General features: G+C 43.1%; 1 protein-coding gene across 3 annotated transcripts in view; it reads left to right on the forward strand.

Moving 5' to 3' along the window:
• ATL1 (atlastin GTPase 1) overlaps positions 1-26,424 on the forward strand; it is a 100,694-nt gene that overhangs the window by 18,379 nt on the left and 55,891 nt on the right. For all 3 annotated transcript variants that reach the window (XM_033953012.1, XM_033953015.1, XM_033953013.1), the window contains exons 2-8: positions 764-1,011; positions 3,514-3,648; positions 11,812-11,916; positions 17,782-17,832; positions 18,534-18,590; positions 23,065-23,157; positions 25,717-25,855. In XM_033953012.1, coding sequence (XP_033808903.1) covers positions 979-1,011; positions 3,514-3,648; positions 11,812-11,916; positions 17,782-17,832; positions 18,534-18,590; positions 23,065-23,157; positions 25,717-25,855 — 613 coding nt within the window. In that variant the 5' untranslated portion in view covers positions 764-978. The remainder of the gene's footprint in view (positions 1-763; positions 1,012-3,513; positions 3,649-11,811; positions 11,917-17,781; positions 17,833-18,533; positions 18,591-23,064; positions 23,158-25,716; positions 25,856-26,424) is intronic.

The following is a 26,424-nucleotide window of genomic DNA, read 5'->3' on the forward strand; positions in this document are numbered from 1 at the left end:
AACCTCTTGCCCAAACCTCCTTCCCAGACCCTCCAGGAGTTACCAGAGGCCATCCCTGGTGGGCTAGTGGGCCCAGACTGGAGAGGTTCACCCCTGCCCTTGGTTCCAAATTATCATGTGACACCCCCCCCCTAATGGTAGTCTTGTAGTACTACCACATTTATTTATTCAGTTTTCTAACTTTTCTCCCAGGAGAGCTCAGAACGGTTAATATGAGTTTATTCAAGTACACAACCATTTTTCCCTGTCTGTCCCGGTGGGCTCACAATCTATCTAATGTACCTGGGGCAAGGGGGGGGATTAAGTGACTTGCCCAGAGTCACAAGGAGCAGCGTGGGTTTGAACCCACAACCCCAGGGTGCTGAGGTTATAGCTTTAATCACTGCGCCACACTCTCCCCTCCAAGGGTTAGCATTCTACTGTGCAGTAAAACCCACACCAGCTGCTCAATACATCTTAGTAAAAGGACTCCTTATCTGTGTGCCTTATAAGAAATTGCTTATAGCACTGAATTATAGGAAGAACTTCAAGTTATGCTGAATTAGATTTAATACTGAGTCTATGGTTCAGTTTCCTAAAAAGGCAAAACAGGAAGGTCAGATAACATATTCAAGATTACACACTGAAGACCAGAGCTGTTGCCCGTTACTAAATGTATTTACAGAAGAAATTCCAGAAAACTTAATAGCCCCTGTCTGAGACTGCATTGAAAAGTGTGATTATTAGTACATCAAGAACTGTTCTTGGATTGTGTTACTTGCAGGTGGATTTGCAGACAAAAATTACGACTGGAGTTCAGAAGAGGAGGAAACGGAGAAGAAAGCTGGCCCAGTCCAGGTTCTTGTGGTGAAAGATGACCACTCCTTTGAGCTGGATGAAACTGCCCTGAACCGCATCCTTCTGGCAGATGCTGTCAGAGACAAAGAGGTGGTTGCTGTATCAGTGGCTGGTGCTTTTAGAAAAGGAAAATCATTCCTCATGGACTTCATGCTGAGATATATGTACAAAATGGTATGTTAGCACGCCTACAGCTGCTCCTTATTCTGCAGTAGATATTCCTTGCTTTGGTATCCCTCGTCTTCTTTTTATGAAACACACCAGGAAACCTTTCAAATAAAATTTTTTTGTTATTATGTGTCTGTGTGGGAGAAAAATATCTGTTGTGAATGAGGCTCTGTGTGAGCATATTATATAAAAGAAAATTACCTCCATTGATCAGAGCTGTCTGAAATATTGAAACCCCCCCACCCCCATTCTAATGCAGTATTAAATGCTGTGTGGTGTGAAGAGAAAGAGAACAAGGAAAGCACACTCCAGCTAGCGAATAAGGCCAGTTGAGATTTTTTTAAAAAATTAAGCAAATGCCTGCATGCCATTTTGAATAAATGTGAAATGCAAGTTATACAGCCTGTGCATATGTTTTCATCAGGCGCTGCTGTGTAAAAACACCAAGCTATTAATGTAAACCCTCTGAGAAGTGGCAGCCCCTATCATTAGTCAACAAGGACCAGCCTAGAAATCACGTTTTACTAAAACAAAAAGCACATTTGCTGTAATATTTCCAATCTCCTCCTAATTCATCCCCAGCTATTATAGCTTCCTGTCACACACCTTGAAACCGATGCTCACAAGGGCTGCTTGTGATTTAAAAAGGGTTACAAATCTATTCATAAACCTCTGGTGCTTCTTCTTCCCTGGGCCGCATTGGCCGAAAAAAATGTTTCTGGGGCCGCACAAATGCGCAAACGCTGCAGCAAGACAAAGGGGGGAGACGGCAAACACCCAGGGGCAGCAGAGGAAAACACTGCATCACACTCGACTAGGGCTGCACAAAATACTTCACAGGGCCGCATGCAGCCCTTGGGCCGCAGGTTGGACACCTGTGCCTTAGATCTTTGTTGAGTGAGGAGGGCTGATATAGCCCAAACTGTAGTTTGTATGTAGAATCTTGTTTTCTGATATTCAGTTAATATCCCCAGTTTTATAATCACCCCACTCTAGTTCTTCCTAGTCATGGTCTTGCTGATTTTGTTCAGTCTCTTGTTTCTTGTCATGGGTTTTGCCTATCACTCTTGACTACTTTAAGCTCTGAGGAGTGGAACTAGGGGCTCCTTTTACAAAGGTGCGATAGGGCCTTAACGCGCGGAATAGCGCACGCTAAATTGCCGTGCGCGCTAGCCGCTACCGCCTCCTTTTAAGCTACTGCGTGCTATAGCACGTGCTAATCTTGTGCGTGCACTAAAAACGCTAGCGCACCTTAGTAAAAGGAGCCCTAGGTGTCATTGTTGATGATACTTTTTAAACTAATAGGAGGAAATATATACTGTATATATTTTTTTTTGCATGAAATATCTTTTTATTAATGTGTCATTGCTGAGTGTGAAAACATAAAAAGTTATAGCTATAATACCAAGAAATTTGCTTCATTAAGAAAAAATAGCAAATTTTGGGGTCCTTTTTAATTTTTTTTCCCCAAAGTTTATTTTCATTTTCCAAAAACAATAAAACAAATAGGTGATACAGGGCCGCGTGAGCGGACTGCTGTGCACGATGGACCACTGGTCTGACCCAGCACCAGCAATTCTTATGTTCTTATACACAACCCTACACTTTTGCTATACTACTGTTACTAACTAGCAGATCGCAGCAGTATACAAAATAATTAAAAAAGGAGAAAAAAAGCTACAATAATTATCAATAAAAAGAAAAGCAGCGTCCAATCAAAGAGCACTCGCACTATAAACTGGGAGGAGGGAGGGAGGGAAGGCATATTGGTGAGTAGGAGATTGTGAGAGAGGATAGGTAAAGTGCAGAGGTAGGCAATTCCGGTCCTCGAGAGCCGGAGCCAGGTCAGGTTTTCAGGATACCACAATAAATAAGCATGAGATAGATTTGCATCTCAAGGAGGCAGTGCATGCAAATCCATCACATACATATTCATTGTGGATATCCTGAAAACCTAACCTGGCTCCAGCTCTCGAGGACCAGAATTGCCTACCCCTGGTATAGTGGAAGACCTACTCTGTGAGCCTTATATTTAAATATATTTATTAAACTTTTTCAAAGAAGTGCCAACAATTCAAAAGGTTCAACAGTTCAAAAGGTAAGAACATATTTCTCACATATGTGCACAAAACAATCTCCACCCCCCAGACATCCCCCTCCTCCCCTTCCCCCAAATCCCATGTACAAACATTATATCAAGAGCATGTAAAATAATATTGTGACAAAATTATCTATTCAAAAGTCTACTGCATGCATGAGGAGTAAGATCCATCCAAAAACGTTCCCAAATTGAACAAAAACGACAGCCAGATCCTGTGTCAAGATCTCTGTGAGCCTTAAATGTGAGAACTATTAGTTTGTAGATAATGCGTGGGCCGATGACTCAGTGACTGATAAGAGGGAGAAAGAAAATAAACTTTTTACTGTGAATTTCTGTGAAACTAGAACAGACTGTTTTTATCTGTGGAAAAGAGAGTAATATTTCTATATTCTGGTTTTCTCTTTCAGGAATCTAGTGATTGGCTTGGAGATTATAATGAACCTCTAACAGGCTTCTCATGGAGAGGAGGGTCCGAGCGAGAGACTACCGGTATTCAAATTTGGAGTGAAGTCTTCTTAGTAGACAAGCCTGATGGTAAACAGGTATATGATGTGTCTCTCCCTGCAGTAGGGATGTGCAGTCATTTGAAATATCTATTCTCCAAATCAATGGTAACACCGTGGAAAATTCTATATAATAAGTACTCCACGATACAGTGCAATAGTGATAAATAGTGTACACAATTTCAATATATGGGGAGAAAAGGGCCTCAGAGATAGTTCATCTCATTAAGGGCTCCTTTTACGAAGGTGCACTAGGGCCTTAAAGCGTGCTAAATTTCCACGCGTGCTATCCGTTACCGCCTCCTTTTGAGCAGGCGGTAGATATTCAGCTAGCGTGCACTATAGCGTGTGATAAAAACACTAGCGCACTTCATAAAAGGAGCCTTAAGTTTGTGGCTGAATCTATCTTACAAGAGCCAATCATCAGTCCTAAAAAAAAAAAAACCCAAAACATTTTTAATTTCATTTAAGTGTTTGAATTTTATAATTAATGTGAAGCACTTATCTGATAGTGCCTGTAACCAGAACTTCGTTGTGAAAATGCTCAACAGAGAGGGAAGTTAAGTATCTATTTAAAATTATGATGGAGACTGGTTCCTGAAGAAGCTTACATAGTGAAATGGGTAACTCCGTTCACCATTTTGATAATTATGTTCCCGTTGCAGATACGAAGGCCTTGATTTATTTAGTTATTTTTAAATTTTATTCTCCGCTTAATTACTAAGCGGCTAACAATAAAAACAGACACAGTTTCGATACATACAAACATAGCAAAAACAGTATCATCAAACCTTTTCCATAAAAGAATGTACTAACAAAGCTCTAAAATAGCCTTCCCAATAATAAGCTAATAAAAAGTCTTAAACAGCAAGATTTTATTTTTTTAAACATCATCATGAGAAGAAAAACAATCAGAACCAATAGGCCCAACTGGATATAAACAAATAATACAAAAAAGTGTACAACAAGAGAAAACTCATTTCCAAGATGTTTGTAATTATTCCCTCCCTCCCACCCCACCCCCCAATCTGCAAGAGATTGAGTGATGCCCATACAAAGTAATCTCTCAATCTCTACTTAAGAAGAAAAGAGCTCAGAAATACAGTCACAAATTAAGTAAATAGCTGTGGGCAGCTGGTGTTAGGGAGTTCCAAAAGGGTGGCGCCCAGACAAATAACAAGATTTTTAATTGTTTTTTAAGACATCTTGTCCCTACATAATCTCAGATATCCTGGTAGTGCATTCCACAGACGTGGACCTGCTACTGAAATTGTTGACCTCTGCGCACTTCTATGGTGTGTTTCTCCAAGTGCTTCAATTGATAATTGCATTGCAGATTGAGATCTTAAAGATCTAGGAGGAATATAATGTTTCAGCACTTGAGTTAGGTACCAGGGGGCCACCCCCTAGATCACCTGGTGCACAATCGTTCAAAACCTTATACTCAATCCTCATTTCAGTTGGCAACCAGTGTAATTGTATCAGCACTGGACTGATATGCTCATTTCAATCCGTTCCTGTAATCATTCTTGCTGCAGCATTCTGAACGAATTAAAAAAAAAAAAAAAGAGACCAAATGACACGGGAAATGAAACAAGATGAAACTTTTTGTTACCTGCGCTCCCCTACACTGTTGCTTCATGAAACATAAGGCTTTCCTTTGCAACCATCTGTTTGCCAACTTACATCTGTAAGTGATTCCTCCAGCTCTGACTAAGTGGTGAAGACTAGGAAACTGAAGTCAATGGAACTGAGCATTTCTGCAGTTTCATTTACCCATGCATGAGTCACAAGCTTGGTATGTCCATTTTTAAAATATTTTCCTCATAAACAATGTACTACATAAACGTATTTCATAAGTGTACATGAGACATGATTTATCAATGTTTTTATTTCACTCTGTGTCTCTGAGAAAAACGTGTAGTAAATCAGGCCATTTAGTCCTGAAAATTTCCTGATTTAAGAATGTTTTTTTCTACTATGACTTGAACATCTCATAGAATAATGTAACATAGTAAATGACAACAGATAAAAGACCTGAACAGTCCATCCAGTCTGCCCAATAGTCACACTCATAATCGTACTACTACTATCCATTCAATCGAGTCTGCCCCTTGGATACTCTGTAGGCCAGTCCTTGACATGCTTTCCTGTTTAACACGGCTTCTTTCAATTGCTTGATGTTCATTCACTCATTATATATTTATGGTTAAATTGTCTTTTCTTTAATATTTCTGGGCAATAGACCATAGAAGTCCACCCAGTACTATCTTTAGGTTCCCTTTGCTGGAGTTGCCATGAAGCCCACTCCAGCCTATCCTAACCATCCTGTCACTGGAGCTTCTATCAAAGCTCTCCCCAGCTCATCCTAAACCAAATCACCATATATGGGGCACAGACTGCAGGATTGCCTAGTATTGACCTTAGTTTGTTTTTACCATTCATTTTCTAATTAGAGATCCTCTGTGCTCATCCCATGCTTTTTTGAATTCTGTCACCATTTTCATCTCCACCACCTCCCTTGGAAGAACATTCCAGGCATCTATCACCCTCTCCATGAAAAATAATTTCCTAACATCACTTCTAAATCTTCCACCCCGCAACCTCAATTCATGCCCTGTGGTTTTACTATTTTCCTTTCTCTGGAAAAGATTTGTTTCTATATTTAATACCATTCAAGTATTTAAATGTCTGTACCATATCTCCTCTGTCCCTCCTCTCCTCTAGAATATAAATATTCAGGTCTTCCAACCTCTTCTTTGTACATCTTTTAGTGCAAGCCCTTACCATTTTTGTCGCTTTCTCTGGACTGCTTCATGTCTTTTTACATCCTTAGCCAGATACGGCCTCCAAAGCTGAACACAGTACTCCAGGTGGAGTCTCATCAATTACCTTTACAGGGGCATCAACACCTCCTTTTTTCTGCTGCTTATGCCTCTTTCTATACAGCCCAGCATCCTTCTGGCTACAGCCAACACCTTGTCACATTGTTTTGTTGCCCTCGGATCCTTAGACACTGTCATCCCAAGGTCCCTCTCCCCATCTGTGCATATCAGCCTCTCACCTCTCAGCACATATGGTTCCTTCAGATTTCTACTCCCCAAGTGCATCACTCTGCACTTCATCACATTGAATTTTAGTTGCCAATCATTAGACCATTCTAACTTTTGCAGATCTTTTTCATGTTTTCTGCTCCCTTCAGGGTGTCAACTCTATTACAAATCTTGGTGTCATCTGCAAAAAGTCAAACCTTACCTTCTAACCCTTCAATGTTGTTCACAAATATATTGAACAGAGTTGGCCCCAGCACCGATCCTTGTGGTACTCCACTACTCACCTTTCCTTCATCCAAGAGAATTCCATTAACCACCACCCTCTGGCTTCTATCCATCAACCAGTTTCTCATCCAGTTCACCACTTTGGGTCTTAAATTCTGCCTGTCAGGTTTATTCAAGAGCCTCCTATGCAGAACCGTGGAAGAACCATGTCAAAGGCTTTGCTGAAATCTAAGCAAATTACATCTAGCATGCAACCTCGATCCAATTCTCTGGTCGCCAAGTCAAAGCATTCAATCAGATTTGTTTGGCATGATTAACCTTTAGTAAAGCAATGTTGCCTCTGATTTGTAAGCCATTGGATTCTAGAAATTCACTATCCTTTCCTTCAACAACACTTCCATTATTTTTCCAACAACCAAAGTGAGGCTTTCTGGCCTGTGGTTTTCCTGTAACCACTTTTGTGAAGAGGGACTACATCTACTCTTCTCCAATCCCACAGAACCTCTCCTGTCTCCAAGGAGTTATTGAACAAATCGTTACGAGGGACCCGCCAGAACCTCTCTGAGCTCCCTAAATATCCTGAAATGGATCCCATCCGGACCCATGCCTTTTTCAAGTTGTTTAAAGGCACTTTCTTGCATAAATGGTGCAGTATCTACTCCATTCTCATGTGTAACTTTGCAAGCCAATTGCAGTCCTTCTCCAGGATTTTCCTCTGTGAGTGGGGAAGTGCTATGAATAGAGCCATTATTCTAATTCCCCCTCATTCTACAACAGGCTGCTTAATTATAGGCACCATTTTACATCTACATTAATTGAATACGGTCATTTATGTGGGTAGATGTAAACTTAATGCATGTAAATTGCAGCTGGGCACTCGGCACTGTTCTATAACATTGACATGCAACTTGCTTAGCACATAAATTCTGGTCTCCTTATTTCAAGAAAGATATTGTGGCGCTGGAAAAGGTTCAAAGAAGAGCGACCAAGATGGTAAAGGGGATGGAACTCCTCTCGTAAAGGGCTCTTCAGCTTGGAAAAGAGACGGCTGAGGGGAGATATGATTGAAGTCTACAAAATCCTGAGTGGAGTAGAATGGGTACAAGTGGATTGATTTTTCACTCCATCAAAAATGACAGACTAGGGGACATTCGATGAAGTTACTGGGAAGTGCTCTTAAAACCAATAGGAGGAAATTTTTTTTTTCACTCAGAGAATAGTTAAGCTTTGGAACGCGTTGCTAGAGGATGTGGTAAGAGTGGATAGCGTAGCTGGTTTTAAGAAAGGTTTGGACAAGTTCCTGGAGGAAAAGTCCATAGTCTGTTATTGAGAAAGACACGTGGGAAGTCACTGCTTGCCCTGGATTGGTAGCATGGAATATTGCTTCTCCTTAGGTTTTGGCCAGGTACTAGTGACCTGGATTGGCTACCGTGAGAATGGGCTACTGGGCTTGATGAACCATTGATCTGACCCAGTAAGGCTATTCTTATGTTCTTAAATACAACATAGGCATGTCTAATATTTATGTGGACAACTTACAGAGAGCACTGTAAGGTATGTGTGTAACTGCTGCATTTAGGTGAAGGGCCAACAGAGAGCTGAGGCTGCTTTGGTCTCAGCCAACAGAGGGCTGATTCTGTTGAGAGTTGAGACTTCTCTCGGCCCCCATCTATACCTGCTATCGGTGATGAGATCTGCTGATCTGACACCTCTCACTCCACCTGGAGCTGAAGGATAACGTCATTCAGATGGAGCTGAAGGTAGTAGAGTAGGAGGGGGCAGCAAGTGGACATGTAACGTCAATTGTTAGATGATTTTAGAGGATTGTCCGCCACTCCCTCACAAAAACACAATAGTGACTTAAGAGTCTCTATGATCTTTCATGATAGTACTAGATGCTTCTTTTACTGTTTGTGCTATGAAACGTAATAGTCTTGAGGTAGATAGGCCGCTGTCTAGGCCTACCTCGGTAATGAGACCTCGAACGCTATATACTGGTTTCAATAAGTATATATTTATTTATCCAATCAATAACAGCTTACAGGAATAAATCATTTAGTATATAGCGCAACAGAAGGTGACCTCTAGGCCCAGAGGTTAGGCCCAGGCTAGGCACCTTGGCCAATCAGGCCTTAGGATTAGTGGGGATGGGCGGACCCGCTATGCCTAAGGCCTGATTGGTCCAGGCTTCTACAGCCTGGGCCAATCAGGCCTTAGATTTAGCGGGGATGGGCCGGGAAGGGGCGTGCCGTCTCATTTCCATGAGGCAGACCCGTCAGCTGGACGGCAGCAAGACCCATCCAGCTGATCAACATTGAAAGGTTAGTTGGGGGAGGGAGATTAGATGGGGCGGGGGGTCGTTGGGCTTTCCGGCAGGAGGAGTTGGGCATCCTCCTGTCGGCGATTACGAGTTTGGGGGGGGAGGGGGTTCTGGGGTTCCGACAGGAGGAGTTGGGCATCCTCCTGTTGGCGATTACGAGTTTGGGGGGGAGGGGGTTCCGGGGTTCCGACAGGAGGAGTTGGGCATCCTCCTGTCGGCGATTACGAGTTGGGGGGAGGGGGTTCCGGGGTTCGGGGTTCCGACAGGAGGAGTTAGGCATCCTCCTGTCGGTGATGGGACAGGCGGCCGCGGCCGCTATACTTTATTGCAGCAGGGAGATCCCTTGCCGCGATCAGTATAGCGGCCGCATCTACTTACAATGTAGACCAGCATTTTGCTGGCCTACATTTTAAGTGTCTCTTCCTCTACTAGGGAGACGCGTAGGGCCACCTAAGTTCGCCTAAGGCCTGTAGGCGAGCTTAGGCATCTTGCGGGTCTCCCTAGGCTCCTGGAGGCGCCTTCAGGCCTGCCTGGGGAGCATTAAAAAAAAACAAAAACGTGCATCCCGATTGGCTGATTAGACAGCTGTAGGACGTCTACAGCTGCCTAAAATCGGGACGCACTTTTGGAGAATCAGGGCCTTAAGGCCAGCATTGAGCTGGCGTTAGTTCTAGCCGCGTAGCGTGCGGTAATATCCTGCGTGCGCTAAAAACGCTAGTGCACCTTAGTAAAAGGACTATTATGTTGCCTAATGAAGATTTTAAACCTGTTTCAAGTTTATTTAAAATTTGATATACCATCTATTAGAAAGTAAAATTACTATTAATATAAAATAAAAGAATGTTGGGTATCATTAAGAAGGGTATCATGACCAGGACAAAGGAAGTCATCCTGCCACTGTATCGTGCTATGGTGCGCCCGCACCTGGAGTACTTTGTTCAGTTCTGGTCGCCGTACCTCAAGAAGGACATGGAGGTACTTGAGAGGGTCCAGAGAAGAGCAACTAAGCTAATAAAGGGCATGGAAGACCTCTCATATACTGACAGACTGAAAAAGCTAGGGCTTTTCTCCCTGGAAAAGCGGAGACTTAGAAGAGACATGATAGAAACCTTCAAGATCATGAAGGGCATAGAAAAAATAGACAGGGACAGATTTTTCAAATTAAGGGGATCAATAAGTACAAGGGGGCACTCAGAGAAATTGAAAGGGGAGAGGTTTAGAACAAACGCCAGGAAGTTCTTTTTCACACAGAATGTGCTACCAGAGGATGTGATAAACAGGAGCACGCTACAGGGGTTCAAAGAAGCTTTGGATAGGTACTTGGAAGACAAAGGGATTGAGGGGTACAGATAAGAGTAAAGGTAGATTATAGGGATGGGATTAGAGGTAAGTTACGAAATTAATCAGGGACCACTGTTCAGGCACTAGGCCTGATAGGCCGCCGCGGGAGCGGACCGCTGAGCAAGATGGACCTCTGGTCTGACTCAGCGGGGGCAACTTCTTATGTTCTTATGTTCTTAATGAAAAAATAAAAAGGTAAATACGGACAACAATAAATCCATAACTTAATACAAAGAGAGTAACTTGGAGTTTATAGACTATGAGAGTTTAACTCACATATCACATAGTTGAGTTGTATTTGATTAGATTTGTACTGAAAGCTTCCTGTGGTTGCACTATGGGGCCCTTTAACTAAAGTACGATACATTTTTGCACTTAATCTTGTTATATGAAAAGATGTCCCTTAGCAATGGCATAATAGGGTGGTGGTGGGGAGGGGAAGACTGCCCAGGCGCTGGTGCCAGCACCTCTCCTCATCTCTGCCTGCCTCCCCATGTACCTCTTTAAATGTTCGCCAGCATGAACAGCATCTTCCACCTGCTGCTTGCACCAGCCTCAGTTCCTTTCTGACATCACTTCCACAAGACTACCACTAGGGATTAAGGTGGCCATTTTGGAACTTAGCCAAAGCCCAGGCAAGAGCAGAGGGTGATTGATTCCTCCCAGGACCATCGAGCTATCGAAGATGACCCCAGGTAGGTTCCAGGGAGGGGGTGATTTTGAGGGGGTGAAGTTTTCACCATTGGGGGGTGGATTTTGAACCAATGGATGGGTAGGGTTTACACCATCAGGGGGCAGGGTTTCTACTGTAGATAGAATCTGATGTTGGGGAGGGGGGATCAGGAAGAGAGTCCAACTTCAGGGAGAACATGTGATGAGGGAGGGGGGTGCACCACTGCAGCAGTGCTGATACCTGTATATTTGTTGTTTCTGAGTGGTGAGTTGATGTCAGGGATGGTGTTGGGAGGGTAACGGGAGGTGGGGACTAGAATTTGAAAGTGCCAGCAGGGATTGAGTCACCGTTTACAATCGAGCCACTGTTTGTAGAATCAGCCCCAAAGTGTTCTCCAAGTATGTTTAATCAACTGAAACAGTCTCCTCCTCTTCTCACCTGGTACCGGTACTGAAGATCTTTGTGTTACCTCAAGCCAACCACCAGAATCCACAGCTAATGGAAAGGGAGACTGGAATCCATCTGACCTATCTAACACTCATTTTTGAAACTGTAAATATCATGCCTTGACTGTTGCTTTCTCCCCTCAGGTTGCAGTGTTACTGATGGACACTCAGGGAACTTTTGATAGTCAGTCAACACTGAGAGATTCAGCTACTGTGTTTGCACTCAGTACCATGATCAGCTCGATCCAGGTAGGAACAGCAAGAGAGGGTGACTTGTCTTTCAGACACTGAAAGCCTCTTCTAGAAATAAATACTGACAATGTTTGTCCCATAAATCTGCCTAGAATCATCACTGAAGATAATAGTCTGTAGTATTTTGAATAAAAGGGCAAAATAGTTCCTCTTAAGTCTTCTTTGCAGTCTCGGGTATTACTAATCCTGTAAAGAAACTTCAGTAGGGTTCAGGGTCAGTTCCCAGATGCATATAATATCATTTTCCTGCTACTATTATTGCTTATCATTTCTATAGCACTGCTAGACATACACAGCGCTCAGTGGCATAGTAAGTGAAGGGGTGGCCCTCCCCGGGCGCCATCTTCTTGGAGGTGCCAGCACCCATCCTCCTCTCTGCTCCCCCACTCCTTCCTTGCCCCCTCCTACTACCACGTGCGCTCACGCTGCTTCCCTTCCCCCGTACCTCGTTAACATTTGCGACACGAGCAGCAACTCCAACCTACCACTTGCAGCAGCGTCGGCTTTTCTTCTGACATCACTTCCTGGAACTGCACCTAGAGGAAGAGCTGAATGTTAACCAGGTATGAGGGAAGGGAAGGGCGTGCACTCGCGCAGCAGGAAGGGGTGGGGAAGGAGCAGATGGGGGTGGGGGTAGAGAAGAGGGCGGGGGAGGGGCACCACTGCCCCAGGCGCCTCTCCCCCTGGCTACACCACTGACAGCGCTGTACATCAAAACATAGAAGAGACATTCCCTGCTTTAAAAGAGCTCACAATCTTGTCAAGACAGACAAACTGGACAAGAAGGTTTATCAATGCACAGTGCTCAGGCAGGGGGATTACTGAAGGAATGATAAGACAGATATTGATGTTTAGCTGGTGGGTTGGAGTTTGGAATTGAAAGCAGCTTCAAGGAAGTGGACTTTTAATCTGAATCTGAATACTGCTAGACTCAAAAGGCAAATTCAGCAGTACTTTAGATGTGGTTATCCTTCATGTGTGAGAATGGTGAGCTCAGTAAATCTTCATTCAGGGTCTGATTTGTAATATAAGGCCTTATTCTCCTGTTAAGCAGAGTAGAGCAGTCAGAATGTGACTGACATGACTTCATGTTAGGTGCAGCTGAGCAGCAGGGGAAGCCCCGAAGCCAGCAGCTTCAGGAAGTCTTGCCTGCTCAGCTGTTAGGGGATTCCCTTGCCGCAGTCAGCTCGGTGGACAGAGAAAGCAGTGGCGGCAGGCAGAAGAGCCCCCCCACCCCCAGTCAGTAGGAGGGATGCTCACTCCCTCCTCCTGAGGATGCTCCCACATCTGAAATCAACAGAAGGGATGCCCATTCCCTCCTGCTGGAGGACATCCCCAACATCCCTCCCCCCCCCAACATCAGCAGGAGGGATACCCACTCCCTCCTGCTCAGAAGGGCACCTTAGGTGCTTGAGCAAATCAGGGCCTTATGCCCCTCCCAGTGCATCCCAGGGAAGGGGCATAAGGCCCACCATTTTGGTGGGGTTGTTTTAGCTGTCTATAGTTGGTAGTGCGTTTGAGCTTAATTATGGGGATGGGATTCTGGTGAGATCCAAGCAATCCTCAGGTGTGGCTAGTGCATTTGGGGGCCTGAAACTTTGTTGGGCGGAGTGCCAAGGGGAGATGGTTCTGTTAATGGGAGATGTAGTTTGAACTTCTGTGAGACTAATGAGGCATAGAAGAGGTAGGATTTGAATGGGCGAAAGTTTCATTGTGGGAGTTTAGTTTTGGAGCGAGTTTTAGAGTTACTAGCTTAAGCTCTGCGAGTTCAAAGCTATAAGAGTGTCATGTTATAAGATAGGGCTTAGGTGTTTAGCTTTCAGTCAGTTCGTGCTCTTATACTGCTATGGCAGAGCTAGGTTGAAAAGTCTACACTTATCTCTAGAACTTGTCTATTGTGTGTGTGTGTTGGGGGTGGGTGGAAGCACTAAAGAACTGTAGATAGGGATTTTAGGCTCAGAATAATGTCCAGACATATTACCCATTTTTCTATTTTCTGGACATTAATATATAATTGTAAAATTCTGCTGACTTCTGGAAGTTTGCCAGTGTCTTAAGCTGGTCCTGCCATGTAGGAGTGTTTGTAAGATACAGTAGACTCTCTATTAACTGGAACTCAAGCAACCAGTAAAAAAAAAATCTAATACTGTAATACTGTACTTTAAATAAAAATGAAAATAAAATCAGTTTCTTTTCTGGTGGAAATTTAAGTATAAATTTGGCATGCCACACCTGAGTACGCCCACGCTTTGCCTACCACATGTCAGGTAGTTTGTCTGGAACAGTTTATAGCATGACATAGTATGGGGTATAATGTTAGTTAGGCTTATTTTTAATAGTAACTCTCAAGCAACCAGAAACTTCATTTATTCTGTTTCTATCAATCCCCATGGGTGCTGGTTAACTGAGAGTCTACTGTACTAGTTTTCGGAGTGGGGTAATTTATGAGGGGTTTTAGAGCAATGTCATGGAGTACTTTTTGGAATTGGACAGTTTGTGTGGCGGGGAGTTGGGGGCAGTTGCAGGTAGGGTAGTTATTGGGGAGTAGGGTAATTTAAGAGATGATGAGCAGTTGTGGAGGGTTAATGTTTGGAGATAAAACATTTGAGGGAGATGGGGAAATTGGAGGAGTAGTTTTTTTGGAGGGGTCAGTTTGCAGGGGATAATTTTAAAGGGTGAGGCCAGTTTGATGGTCTGGTAGTGGCAAGGGATATTTTTTGCGTGTGGGGGTCATATTAAAAAGATGAAATATGGGACCTGAATAGTTTCAAGTTTATTTCATATTTGATAAAATTGCTTTTTTCAAGGATTACAAAGTGATGTACAATAAATAATTTTCAAATGAGGGGAACATACTATGTAGGGATACACAAACTTACACTTCTAAGGGAAATCGTCTGCTGTTTATATTTTTGTGCATGTATTGTTGTTTTTATTGTGTACTAGCTGATGCCCCGGCGTTGCACGGGTATTTAATTATAGCAATAACACTGTAAATGGATTCAAATAAAGATACTTTATAGTGGTGAATGAAAATATTTTTTTACAGCTTTATAAAAAGTACAATAATCAAATTATAATGTGAAATATTTGACAAAATGAATACAATACAACTAACACAAAACTTGATTATAAACAACATTTTTAGTTTCACCTCCAGGAACAAGAACATATACATTCTTGGGTGAACCCACCCTTCCCACATATTTCCCATTGACATGAATGGGTGAAATCTGATTATCTGTTTGTAGCTCCGCCCACGTGTGCAGGTGGGCCGCGAGACCCCCAGAACATATCACCCCAGGTAGTGAGGGATCTGCATACCAAGTTTCGTTCAAATCGGTCCCACAGCTTTTAACATTTTTTCCATTGACTTGAATGGGTGAAATCTGATTTTCTGTTTGTAGCTCCGCCCACGTGTGCATGTGGGCCGCGAGACCCCCAGAACATATCACCCCCGGTAGTGAGGGATCTGCATACCAAGTTTCATTCAAATCGGTCCCACAGCTTTTTACATTTTTTCCATTGACTTGAATGGGTGAAATCTGATTTTCTGTTTGTAGCTCCGCCCATGTTTGCAGGTGGGCCGTGAGACCCCCAGAACATATCACCCCAAGTAGTGAGGGATCTGCATACCAAGTTTCGTTCAAATCGGTCCCACAGCTTATTACATTTTTTCCATTGACTTGAATGGGTGAAATCTGATTTTCTGTTTGTAGCTCCGCCCACGTGTGCATGTGGGCCGCGAGACCCCCAGAACATATCACCCCCGGTAGTGAGGGATCTGCATACCAAGTTTCGTTCAAATCGGTCAAGCCGTTTTTGAATTAATGTGAGAATGGCATCTTTTTACATTTTTTCCATTGACATGAATGGGTGAAATGTGATTTTCTGTTTGTAGCTCCGCCCACGTGTGCAGGTGGGCCGCGAGACCCCCAGAACATATTATCCCAGGTAGTGAGGGAGCTGCATACCAAGTTTCGTTCAAATCGGTCAAGCCGTTTTTGAATTACTGTGAGAATGGCAGCTTTTTACATTTTTTCCATTGACATGAATGGGTGAAATCTGATTTTCTGTTTGTAGCTCCGCCCACGTGTGCAGGTGGGCTGCGAGACCCCCAGAACATATCACCCCAGGTAGTGAGGGATCTGCATACCAAGTTTCGTTCAAATCGGTCAAGCCGTTTTTGAATTACTGTGAGAATGGCAGCTTTTTACATTTTTTCCATTGACATGAATGGGTGAAATCTGATTTTCTGTTTGTAGCTCCGCCCACGTGTGCCGCGACAGGTAGCGAGGGAGCTGCATACCAAGTTTCGTTCAAATCGGTCAAGCCGTTTTTGCGTTATCGCAGCTTTTTACATTTTTTCCATTGAAATGAATGGGTGAAATCTGATGTTCTGTTTGTAGCTCCGCCCACGTGTGCAGGTGGGCCGCGAGACCCCCAGAACATATCACCCCAGGTAGTGAGGGATCAGCATACCAAGTTTCGTTCAAATCGGTCAAGCCGTTTTTGCGTGATCGCGGCACATACACACATACATACATTCTGTTTGTAGCTCCGCCCACGTGTGCAGGTGGGCCGCGAGACCCCCAGAACATATCACCCCAGGTAGTGTTTTATAGTTGGAATTACAGTGAGAATGGCAGCTTTTTACAATTTGTCCATTGACATGAATGGGTGAAATCTGATTTTCTGTTTGTAGCTCCGCCCACGTGTGCAGTTGGGCCACGAGACCCCCAGAACATATCACCCCAGGTAGTGAGGGATCTGCATACCAAGTTTCGTTCAAATCGGTCAAGCAGTTTTTGCGTTATCGTGGCTTTTTACATTTTTTCCATTGACATGAATGGGTGAAATCTGATGTTCTGTTTGTAGCTCTGCCCACGTGTGCAGGTGGGCCGCGAGACCCCCAGAACATATCACCCCAGGTAGTGAGGGATCTGCATACCAAGTTTCGTTCAAATCGGTCAAGCCGTTTTTGCGTGATCGCGGCACATACACACATACATACACACATACCTCCGATTTTATATATATAGATGTATTTGTTGTGACCCGCTTTCTATAAGGCGGGATACAAATGAATAAACTATATACTATGAATAAACTATATGTCAGGTGGTGTGGCAGTTGCACAGAGTGGTTTTTCGCTGAGGAGAAATTGCAAGAGGTCATTTTTGAGGAATAGAGCAGTTTTCAAGGTGGTGGGACAGTTGCAGGAGGGTAGTGTTTGGGGGTGGGCAGTTTGTGGGGTGGTGTATGTGGGTAGGGGTTAGAATAGTAGAAAATTCCTTCTTTTCAACTAACTTGCCCTTTTCTCTGACTGCTACGTTTCATTCTATCTAAATATCTGTGCTATAGAAGCTGGAACTTATTTTCCCATAGAAATGGAATGGGCTATATTTTGGAGGGGCTCGTTTCTTGGGAATCCCTGGTCCAGTTTGGTCCATTTTCAAACCAAATGTGTCTTTGTACTATTTTTTTTCCCTCTGGCCAAGTTTCATCCCATTCTGTTAAATTATTGGAGTTTTATTTTGTCCCCCAGACAGACTGTCCGAGAAACAGATAGACATATTTGCCCCTTCTGTATAATTCTTTCCAACTTAGTTTGGGTTGGGAAGACTAAAAAATGGTAAAGGTCTCACTTATCATTGCCTAGGGAGGCAGAAACTGCATCTTATACATCCCTCCTCTGCAATGTACTACCCTAGAATTCAGCTGCTCCTATTGCTACAATGTAATTCTACCTCCACTGACAACTATATCTTTATAAGGAAAAATAAGTTCAAATATTTAAGTATTTAATTAAACTTCACTGTCATTTCAAATCAGCTAATAGACCTTATTTTTTAAATTAAGGTATATAATTTATCACAGAATGTTCAGGAAGATGATCTTCAGCACTTACAGGTACTTCTTCTTCCCTGCTGCTTCCTGGGTAGTTGTGTGTGTGTGTGTGTAAAAAGCAGATGGGCAGATTGGATGGGCTGTTTCTATGCGGTATGTCATGAATCTCAAAACCATAAACGGCAGAGGTAACTTCTACTTTCGATACATCCGCAGAGAATTAGTGCACAAGGGCCCCCTGTTTCCATTCTGAACCTTAGATTATTCAACTCTGGTAGTGCATGGAGGAAGCACATATGTCCCCCTAAAAGAAGAGAGCTTTGGTCATCACTTATTAAGAGAAACGGAGAAAAATGACAGCAGGTATAAGGCTGCCCATCCATATCATCCACTTTTTCTTCCTCCCCCAAGGATGTCCTACATGATCAAAGGCAGCCAACAGTGCATGACTGGAAGACAATTCTAATACCAGCCCAGAGGAAATGGGGCAACTGGGAAGGGGGGAAAAGGAGAGGTTAGAATCCTGGCTCTCATATGATGATGGCAGAGGTAGGATTCCACTAGGCTAGAAGTTGAAGGTGGGTAGTCTCTAGATAGTTCCAGAAAAACAATGTGTTTGATTTTTAAGCAACATGTTGATGTGAGGAGACTGAGCAGTTGACTCTCTGGTGCCTGAACAGACCCCCCCCCCAAAATCTCATCCACTGCATGAAGCCACTTGTAAATAGATTTCATGTAATATTGTTTCCTTTATTGTCATTCAGCTTTTCACAGAGTATGGCAGGCTGGCAATGGAAGAAACGTTCCTGAAACCCTTCCAGGTTGGTAAAGCGAAGCCTATGCCATAGTATTTGCTCTTTAATTACTTAGGTCTCCTTTTATTAAACCGAGGTAGAGCTTTTTACCGTGGGCTGGCAATGTAAATGCTCCAATGCTCATTCACCCCCTCCCCCCCTTTTTACAAAGTCACGCTAGTGGCTGCCAATGTGGTATCTGCCCTGAAGCCCAAAGGGATTTAAAGGGCTTCGGGGCTTTTGCCGCACAGCTATGTAAAAGAAGGGGGTCAGTTCCTATGAGCGTCAAGAGTATTTCACTTGCCAGCCTGTGGTTAAAAGCTCTACCGTGGTTTGATAAAAGGAGCCCTTAGCTATGCTATTTGTGCTTGCCACTTTTTAAAACTTTGTACCATAATTTTTAGGATATTATATGAAATGGCTCCAAATTATATGCCATGTTCTTTTTTTTTTACTTCAGACTTAGAAAAACATTTACGAGCAGAATCGGAATTACTGTTTCACTTTCCTCCACATACAGATATTAGACATAAAAGATGTTTAACTTTTTTCTTACATCTGTCTGCTAAATTCTGGAACTCTCTGCCATCCGAAATTAGGATAGAATTGTCTTACCTAAAGTATAGGAAGTTATCAAACGTTTTTATTTCAGAAATGTTTAATGGCTCAAATATAACTTTTACCCTATAATTTTTTGTTAGGATTGCTTGTTTCTTAGTATTTTCTTTTGTAATCTGCTTTAAACCTTTGGTAAGATGTGGATGATATTTACCAGTATTGCATTGTATTGCAATAGGGTAAAGTGGTGTGCAGTGGGACTAAGAAGGGAATGCTGAGGCTGGGAGCTGAGCAGGGATTATACCCATTGCCACAGCTCTCAAACTGCTATTACCAAGTAATTCTTCAGGATTACTAGGCATCCATAGCACTGGATAGATATCTGCAAGAAACACTTATTTGTTTATTGGTATTTATGAAGAGATTCACCCATTTCACTTCCAACTCTCTGAAGCTTACAAACCAAATAATTTCTACCTATCGCGGTATAGCGTTGTACAAGAAATAAAATTATTATTATTATTATTATCGTGCAACTATTACAGTAAAACATGGTAAAACGTTGAAGATCACCCCCTTAAAAACATGACTTTTTTGTCAGGACTATTCATAATGCCGCTTATCAGACTACCCTTTCCATTTTTATCTGTGGGCTTCGTGTTTTTGACCCATTTATGTACAGGATGTTATATACAATATTATGGGGCTAATTTTCAAAAAAGTTGGACATCCAAAAGACAGCATAAATCAGCACTTGGTTGTCTTACTTGTCAAAATGTCCAAGTGGGCATTCTCAAAACAGACTTTCTAGACATCTTTCTGGTCATTTTGTCTCCAGTGCATCCATATCTTAGAGGGGCATGTTAGAGAAATGTTGTGGGTAGGCTTAGGACTTGGATGCTCGGCAGGGATAATCAAACCTTAAAAAAAAAAACATCCAGGGCTTTTTTTTAAATGTGTGGTGCTAGACCTCTTTTAAAAGCGTCTAAATACCAAAAAGGTTGCCCAAACTGACCAGATAACCACTGAAGAGTTTAAGGCATGATCCCCCTTACTCCCCCCAGTGGTCATTGATCCCCCCCTCTCACCACCCAAAGATGTGATAAAAACAGTACATTCTAAGCCACGAGGGGGTGCTGAAAAGTTCTCATCCCAAGCAGCTTCAGATGGTAACTCAAATATTTGAACCCAGAGAGCAGAGGGGTTCTTTAAGTAGCGAATTTCACGTTAAAAGTCCCAGGTACAGATGTCGCTATATCTTGCTTATATTGTATGGTGAGTTCTCCAAAACCTACTGTACCTACATTAAAATAACACCTGCAGGCATAAGGGCAATTGTTGTGGTGTACAGGTGGGTACAGTAAGTTTTGAGTGGGTTTTGGAGGGCTCACCATATAATATAAGCAAGATATAGTGACATCTGTCCTTGGTACTTTGAATGTAAAATTCACTACAGTACTTCTTAGAAGAGCCCCTCTGCTATGCTCAGCTGTCTGAACAGTTTGCTAAGAATGCAGGCTGCCTGGAAGAAAACTTGCTCTTGTGCGTTTTTCATATGGACGTTTTTAAATTCGAGAATGACCAAAACAGATAGATGTACTAAAGGTCTACATAGGTCATATTAAAAAAAAAATAGGCATCTTGCTGTTTTGAGAATGTCTATATATCTTCATTTTAAAGCCAAAAATAACTGCAACATATTTTACAAACATTTTACACTTTAGCAGCACTTAAAAGCAGTCAAAATTATATTTTATAACAAATACATATATCACCCCCCCCCTGTCTACATATCCAAAAATTGCACTCTAACTTAAAAAAAAAATAATAATCCCAACCCCCTCCCTCCCACCCACCCTGGATGTGTATTATCAAAGGGGAAAATCAACAATCACTCCTTACAGAATTTTGTCAATGGCTCCCAAGTATCCATGAACTTCCTATAATGTACCTATTGTATGGCCATCATCCGCTCCATTTTAAAAGTGTAACACAGAGATTCCCACCAAAAAGTATAACTTAATCGATCCCAGTTTTTCCAGTTCCTCAACGAGCACTCCTCCTGCTCCCAACGATTTTAAAGGTATGGGCACATCCATCTCATTGATTAGCAATTTTATTCTATCTATTTTAGTTTCACCATTGTTACAATTACCCATATGTAGCTTAAAGAACTTTAAATAAATGACTCTCAAATGTAATTTTTTGTTGGTTTTGCAATTTCAATTATAATGTGCCATGAAAAACATTTGTGCTGTTTAGTGTGCTGGAGCTAAAAAAAAGTGTGAAAGACACTGCTTTAAACAATGGTTGCTGCATGCAAAAGGGAGCCCTTAGGCCTGCAGAAAAGAAAAGGATAGCTACACCTTATTGAGATTTATAAATACCCCTCCCCCCCTTTTAAGTAAGCCACGGTAGAGGTTTCTATTACAGCCCAGAGTACTAAGGGCTAGATTCACTAACCCCCAATTCCATGTCCGATCCGTTCCCGATTGCATGCAGACCAACGAATTCACAAAAGGCCTGCATGCAAATGGGAATGATCGTTAACATGCCCCCTACGCACAGCCAGGATCGCTAGAGAGCAATCCTGGAGCATGCACAGACCCTGACAGTATTAGCAGCCTCCTGACACTGCTGTGACAGGAGAAGCAGCCTCCTGTCACTGCTGTCAGGGCTTCTGCCGGCTTTTTTTATTTGTTATTTTAATCGGGCAGATAGTTTGCGTGTATTACACACACAAAATAACTGCTTGGTTAAAAAAAAAAGCCCTACCCCCCCCCCCCCCAAAGTGTCAACTCGCTCCTGCCATCTCAAAACCATCCTGGCCGGGCCGGGCCTGGCCCACCTCCCTCCCTGTAGCTTAAGCTAGGCCGGCTGGCTGGGCCCGGCCCACCCCCTCCCCGTACCTTTAAAATCATTTGGAGCAGAAGGGGTGCTTGGTCCCTCCAGCCTCCTGCACAGCAATGACGGCCTTAGGCCATGCTCCTAAAGAAGTCCCTGATTGCCTGAGGAGCCTGAGGTGCCTCAGCCAATCAGGGCCTTAGGCCCCTCTCCGTGCATCAGATGATGCATCGGAGGCCTAAGGTCATCATTGCTGCGCAGGAGGCTGGAGGAGCAGGAGGGTACGGGGAGGGGGTGGGCCAGGCCCGGCCAGCCGGCTGGCATAGCTTAAGCTACAGGGAGGGAGGTGGGCTGGGCTGGGCCCGGCCAGCATGGGTTTGAGATGGCAGGAGGGAGTTGGCATCCCTCCTGCCTTTTGTTCATCGGTGGGGCATCGGTGCAGTTCCCCCTTAGGGTGTGGGCATCAGTGTGGTTGGCATTGGCACAGGGATCAGTGTGGGGGGCATCAGCATGGGGGGGTTAAAACCACAGACTGGCAATGCGTTTTACAGAATTTATAAAAAAGTAAGAATTCATTTTTTTATGTGTTCTGCAAAAGCACATTGCCAGCCCGTGGTTTTAAAGGGCAGGAGAGTTGGTAAGAAGTGAAGCGACTGGTCCTTAGCGGTCGCTTCACTTTGGATCGGCAAGCCCAATCGGTCTTCCTTTTTCTCTTAGTGAATCAAGTCCCTGCCTACTTTGCATGCCGTTTCCCCTAATTTGCATGCATGGATCGGAAGTGGATCGCAGGAGAGGTTAGTGAATCGGGTCGGAGGGAAATCGGGTCGCAAAGGGGTTGCAAACCGATCAGTACACGATCGGTTTGCTTGGTGAATCTAGCCCAAACTGTTTGTGCTGTGGAGTTTGTCTCTTCTTCCTTCTATGTTCTGACATTGGATCATGCTTAGATAGAAGGTTCTTTCATTTAATAGGAACATATTTAGGGCTGATCTAAGTGTTTCACATTGCCAAAAGGTTTCAATTAATGTCTTCATGCTTCAGGGATGGGGGAGATATTTTACATTTTATCAGCTCTAAATCTCACCAATGTGTTTTTCAGTCCCTGATATTTCTTGTCCGTGACTGGAGCTTTCCATATGAATTTCCTTATGGTTCCGAAGGTGGAACTAAATTCTTGGAGAAACGTCTTAAGGTTTGTCTGGAGTGGTTAATAGATCATTACCTAAAGTTATTTACAAATTGCAAGCATGATTTTGGAGCCATTTTCCTTATGGGAACAGTCAGGATGTTTCAGTGATTAGTGACAAATAATTTGTTGCTTTAATATTGAAATATGATAAAAATCAATTATACAAGAGTGGTTTGAAAAGGTTGGTAAAAAAGCAAGTTAAGGGGTTCTGTGGTGAGCTTTGACAAACATGGACGTCTGAAGCTTCAGCTCTCGAGTTTTCAGTGCATCCTGGGAGCTGTAGTTTCTGCACAACTGGCCAGTGCACACTGCTGCCCAGTGATATAAATACATCATTACTGAGGGAGAATCCCTGACTCTTTTACAGTACTATATATAGAATTCAGTCCTATATGAAGCATGAAAATATTTATTTTATTCTTTTACTGTCTTTCCTTATACACAACAAATCAATTTACAAAATTATTAAAAGCAAAAATTTAGGGCTTCTTTCACTGAGGTGCGCTATGCTTTTTAGCACGTACTAAATATTAGCGTGTGCTAACCACACGCTAAACGCTAACGCGTGCATGTTAGTCTATGGCTCTTTTGCTGTGCTATGGAACAAGTGTCCTATATCTGTTAAACAAGAACAGTCCTATTTTTCTTTATGTAAAAGTTTTTAAATGCATTTATTTCAGAAAAATAATGCTCGTAAGTAGAGCTTGTTACTGCTTTTCTTTATTTTTTAGCGTGCTATCTAATCTAAATTGACATTTATAACCCACTTACTCCCTATAACAGTCCAAAGCAGCATACAATCTACTATAATAAAACGCTAAGCGCGCATGCCTTTTACCTGCGTGATCCCTGATCCGTGATCTGTAGGTCTGTGGCCTGCAGGAATGCGCATGCGCGCATACAACGGTCCCTCTCTCACAGACCCCAAGGTGATGTGCGGTTTTGCCGGCTCCCTTTCACCCGGCCGAAGTTTATTTTTAAGTTTAAAAGCCGCTGCGGCTGCTTCTCTTACGAGCTGCACCTGCGTCGGAGAAGGCTTCCGACACAGGCGGCAATCGTGAGAGGAGCCACCGCAGCACCTTTAAACTTAAAACTAAACTCCGGCAAGGGACTAAGGGAGCCGGCCAGACCGCGGGAAGGGAAGAGGGGTAGGGGAAAATGCTGATGCACAGGGACGTGGAGGGGGAAGGAAATACTGCTGTGGCTGCTGCAAAGGAAAGTAGGGGGGAGGGAAATGCTGATGCACAGGGAAATGGAGGGGGAGGGAATGCTGCTGCTGCACAGGGAAGTGGGGGGAGGAAAATGCTGCTGATGCACAGGGAAGTGGGGGGGGGGAAGAAAATGCTGCTGATGCACAGAGAAGTGGGGTGGGGAAGGGAAATGCTGCTGCACAGGGAAATGGAGGGGAAGGGAAATGCTGCTGCATAGGGAAGTGGATTAGGGGGGAAATGCTGCTGCACAGGGAAATGGAGGGGGAAGGAATGCTGCTGTGGCTGCTGCACAGGGAAGTGGGGGGAGAGAAATACTGCTGCTGCATAGGGGGCAGGGAGAGAGACAGATAGAAAGAAACACAGACAGCAGGAGGGAGGGAGACAGAAAGAAAGGAAGAAAGCCACAGGGGCAGGGAGAGAGACAGAAACAGAAAGACAGACAGACAAAGGGGGCCAGGGAGAGAGACAGACAGAAAGAAAGACAGACAGCGGGAGAGAGAGAGACAGAAAGAAAGAAAGACACACACATTCTAGCACCTGTTAATGTAAAGGGCTAAAAGACTAGTAAATGATAAAATACTATAAAAAAACAAAATTTTCTTACTGTAACTAGTAGCCCATTATAGGGTATTGATACATCAAATAATTAATTCACCTACTATAAATAAAATATTTCTCAAGTAAATAAGGGCTCCTTTTACTAAAGGGTGCTAGAGGTTTTTAGTGTGGTCCTTTGAGGTAAATGCTCCAATGTTCATAGAATTCCTATGAGCTTGGGAGCATTTACCGCTCTGACCCGTGCTAAAAACTTCTAGTAAAATCCAGCTTAAGTTTTGAAATCTTTATGAAATAAAAAGTAAGGAGATTGATTGATTCATTAAGCATGGTGGCAAATTGTTCCAAATCAAAACAGCCTGTTGAGAAAAAGAATTCCCCAATAACTGTTACTAATCGTAGGTAATGTATGCTTCTTTGAGCCTTTTAGGATTTAGTGGTATACAAATCCTAGAGCAGTGGTTCCCAACCCTGTCCTGGAGGACCACCAGGCCAATCGGGTTTTCAGGCTAGCCTTAATGAATATGCATGAGAGAGATTTGCATATAATAGAAGTGACAGGCATGCAAATCTGCTCCATGTATATTCACTAAGGCTAGCCTGAAAACCCGATTGGCCTAGTGGTCCTACAGGACAGGGTTGGGAACCACTGTCCTAGAGAATAGAATAGGATGTTTCTATCAGATACCCTGTGGAGAGGCAATATAATAGCCATGAAAGCTGAGAGTTTTTCTGGAATCTTTTTTCTTTTCAGAATATTCTGTACTTGGTTAACAAAATTTTTCCTTTTTTATAGGTATCGGAGAATCAACACGAGGAGCTCCAGAATGTTCGAAAACACATTCATTCCTGTTTCACAAACATTTCCTGTTTCCTGTTACCTCACCCTGGACTAAAAGTAGCTACAAACCCCAATTTTGATGGCAAATTAAAAGGTTTATAGATTTGTTATTTTGGCTTTTAGGGTGGGGGTGTTAGGTTTGGCAGATACCTCCTGCTCATTTAGGTTTTCAATTCCAGTGGAACCAGTGTCTCTTAGCATCATAATGTAATTTTATTTCTTATATACCGCTAATCCGTTAGGTTCGAAGCGGTTTACAGAAAATATACATTAAGGATACAATCATAAGCCTTTATTCACAGCTACAAGGGGCCATTGAAAAGTTCTCAGCCCAATCAACAAAGTTAGGGCAGCCTCCATCAAGGGCTATACACTTAGTCCAGTGATTTTCCCCTTTTTTCATTCCGTCAGAAAAATACAGAATGAAAAAAGTGGAAAATCACTGGACTAAGTGTATAGCCCTTGATGGAGGCTGCCCTAACTTTGTTGGTTGGGCTGAGAACTTTTCAGCGGCCCCTCATATTTGAGGATTCTCCTCTGCTACCTTCTCCCCCTCTCCAACTCCCACATATACTCATACATATATTTGTATTTCCTTTCCCCAAAGACCCAGTTATTAATGTGACAGTAATGATTACTGGGTCAGAAGGAGCCATCCTAGCT

This window comes from Geotrypetes seraphini, chromosome 7 (assembly GCF_902459505.1).
Source record: "Geotrypetes seraphini chromosome 7, aGeoSer1.1, whole genome shotgun sequence".
NCBI classification, from domain to species: Eukaryota; Metazoa; Chordata; class Amphibia; order Gymnophiona; family Dermophiidae; genus Geotrypetes; species Geotrypetes seraphini.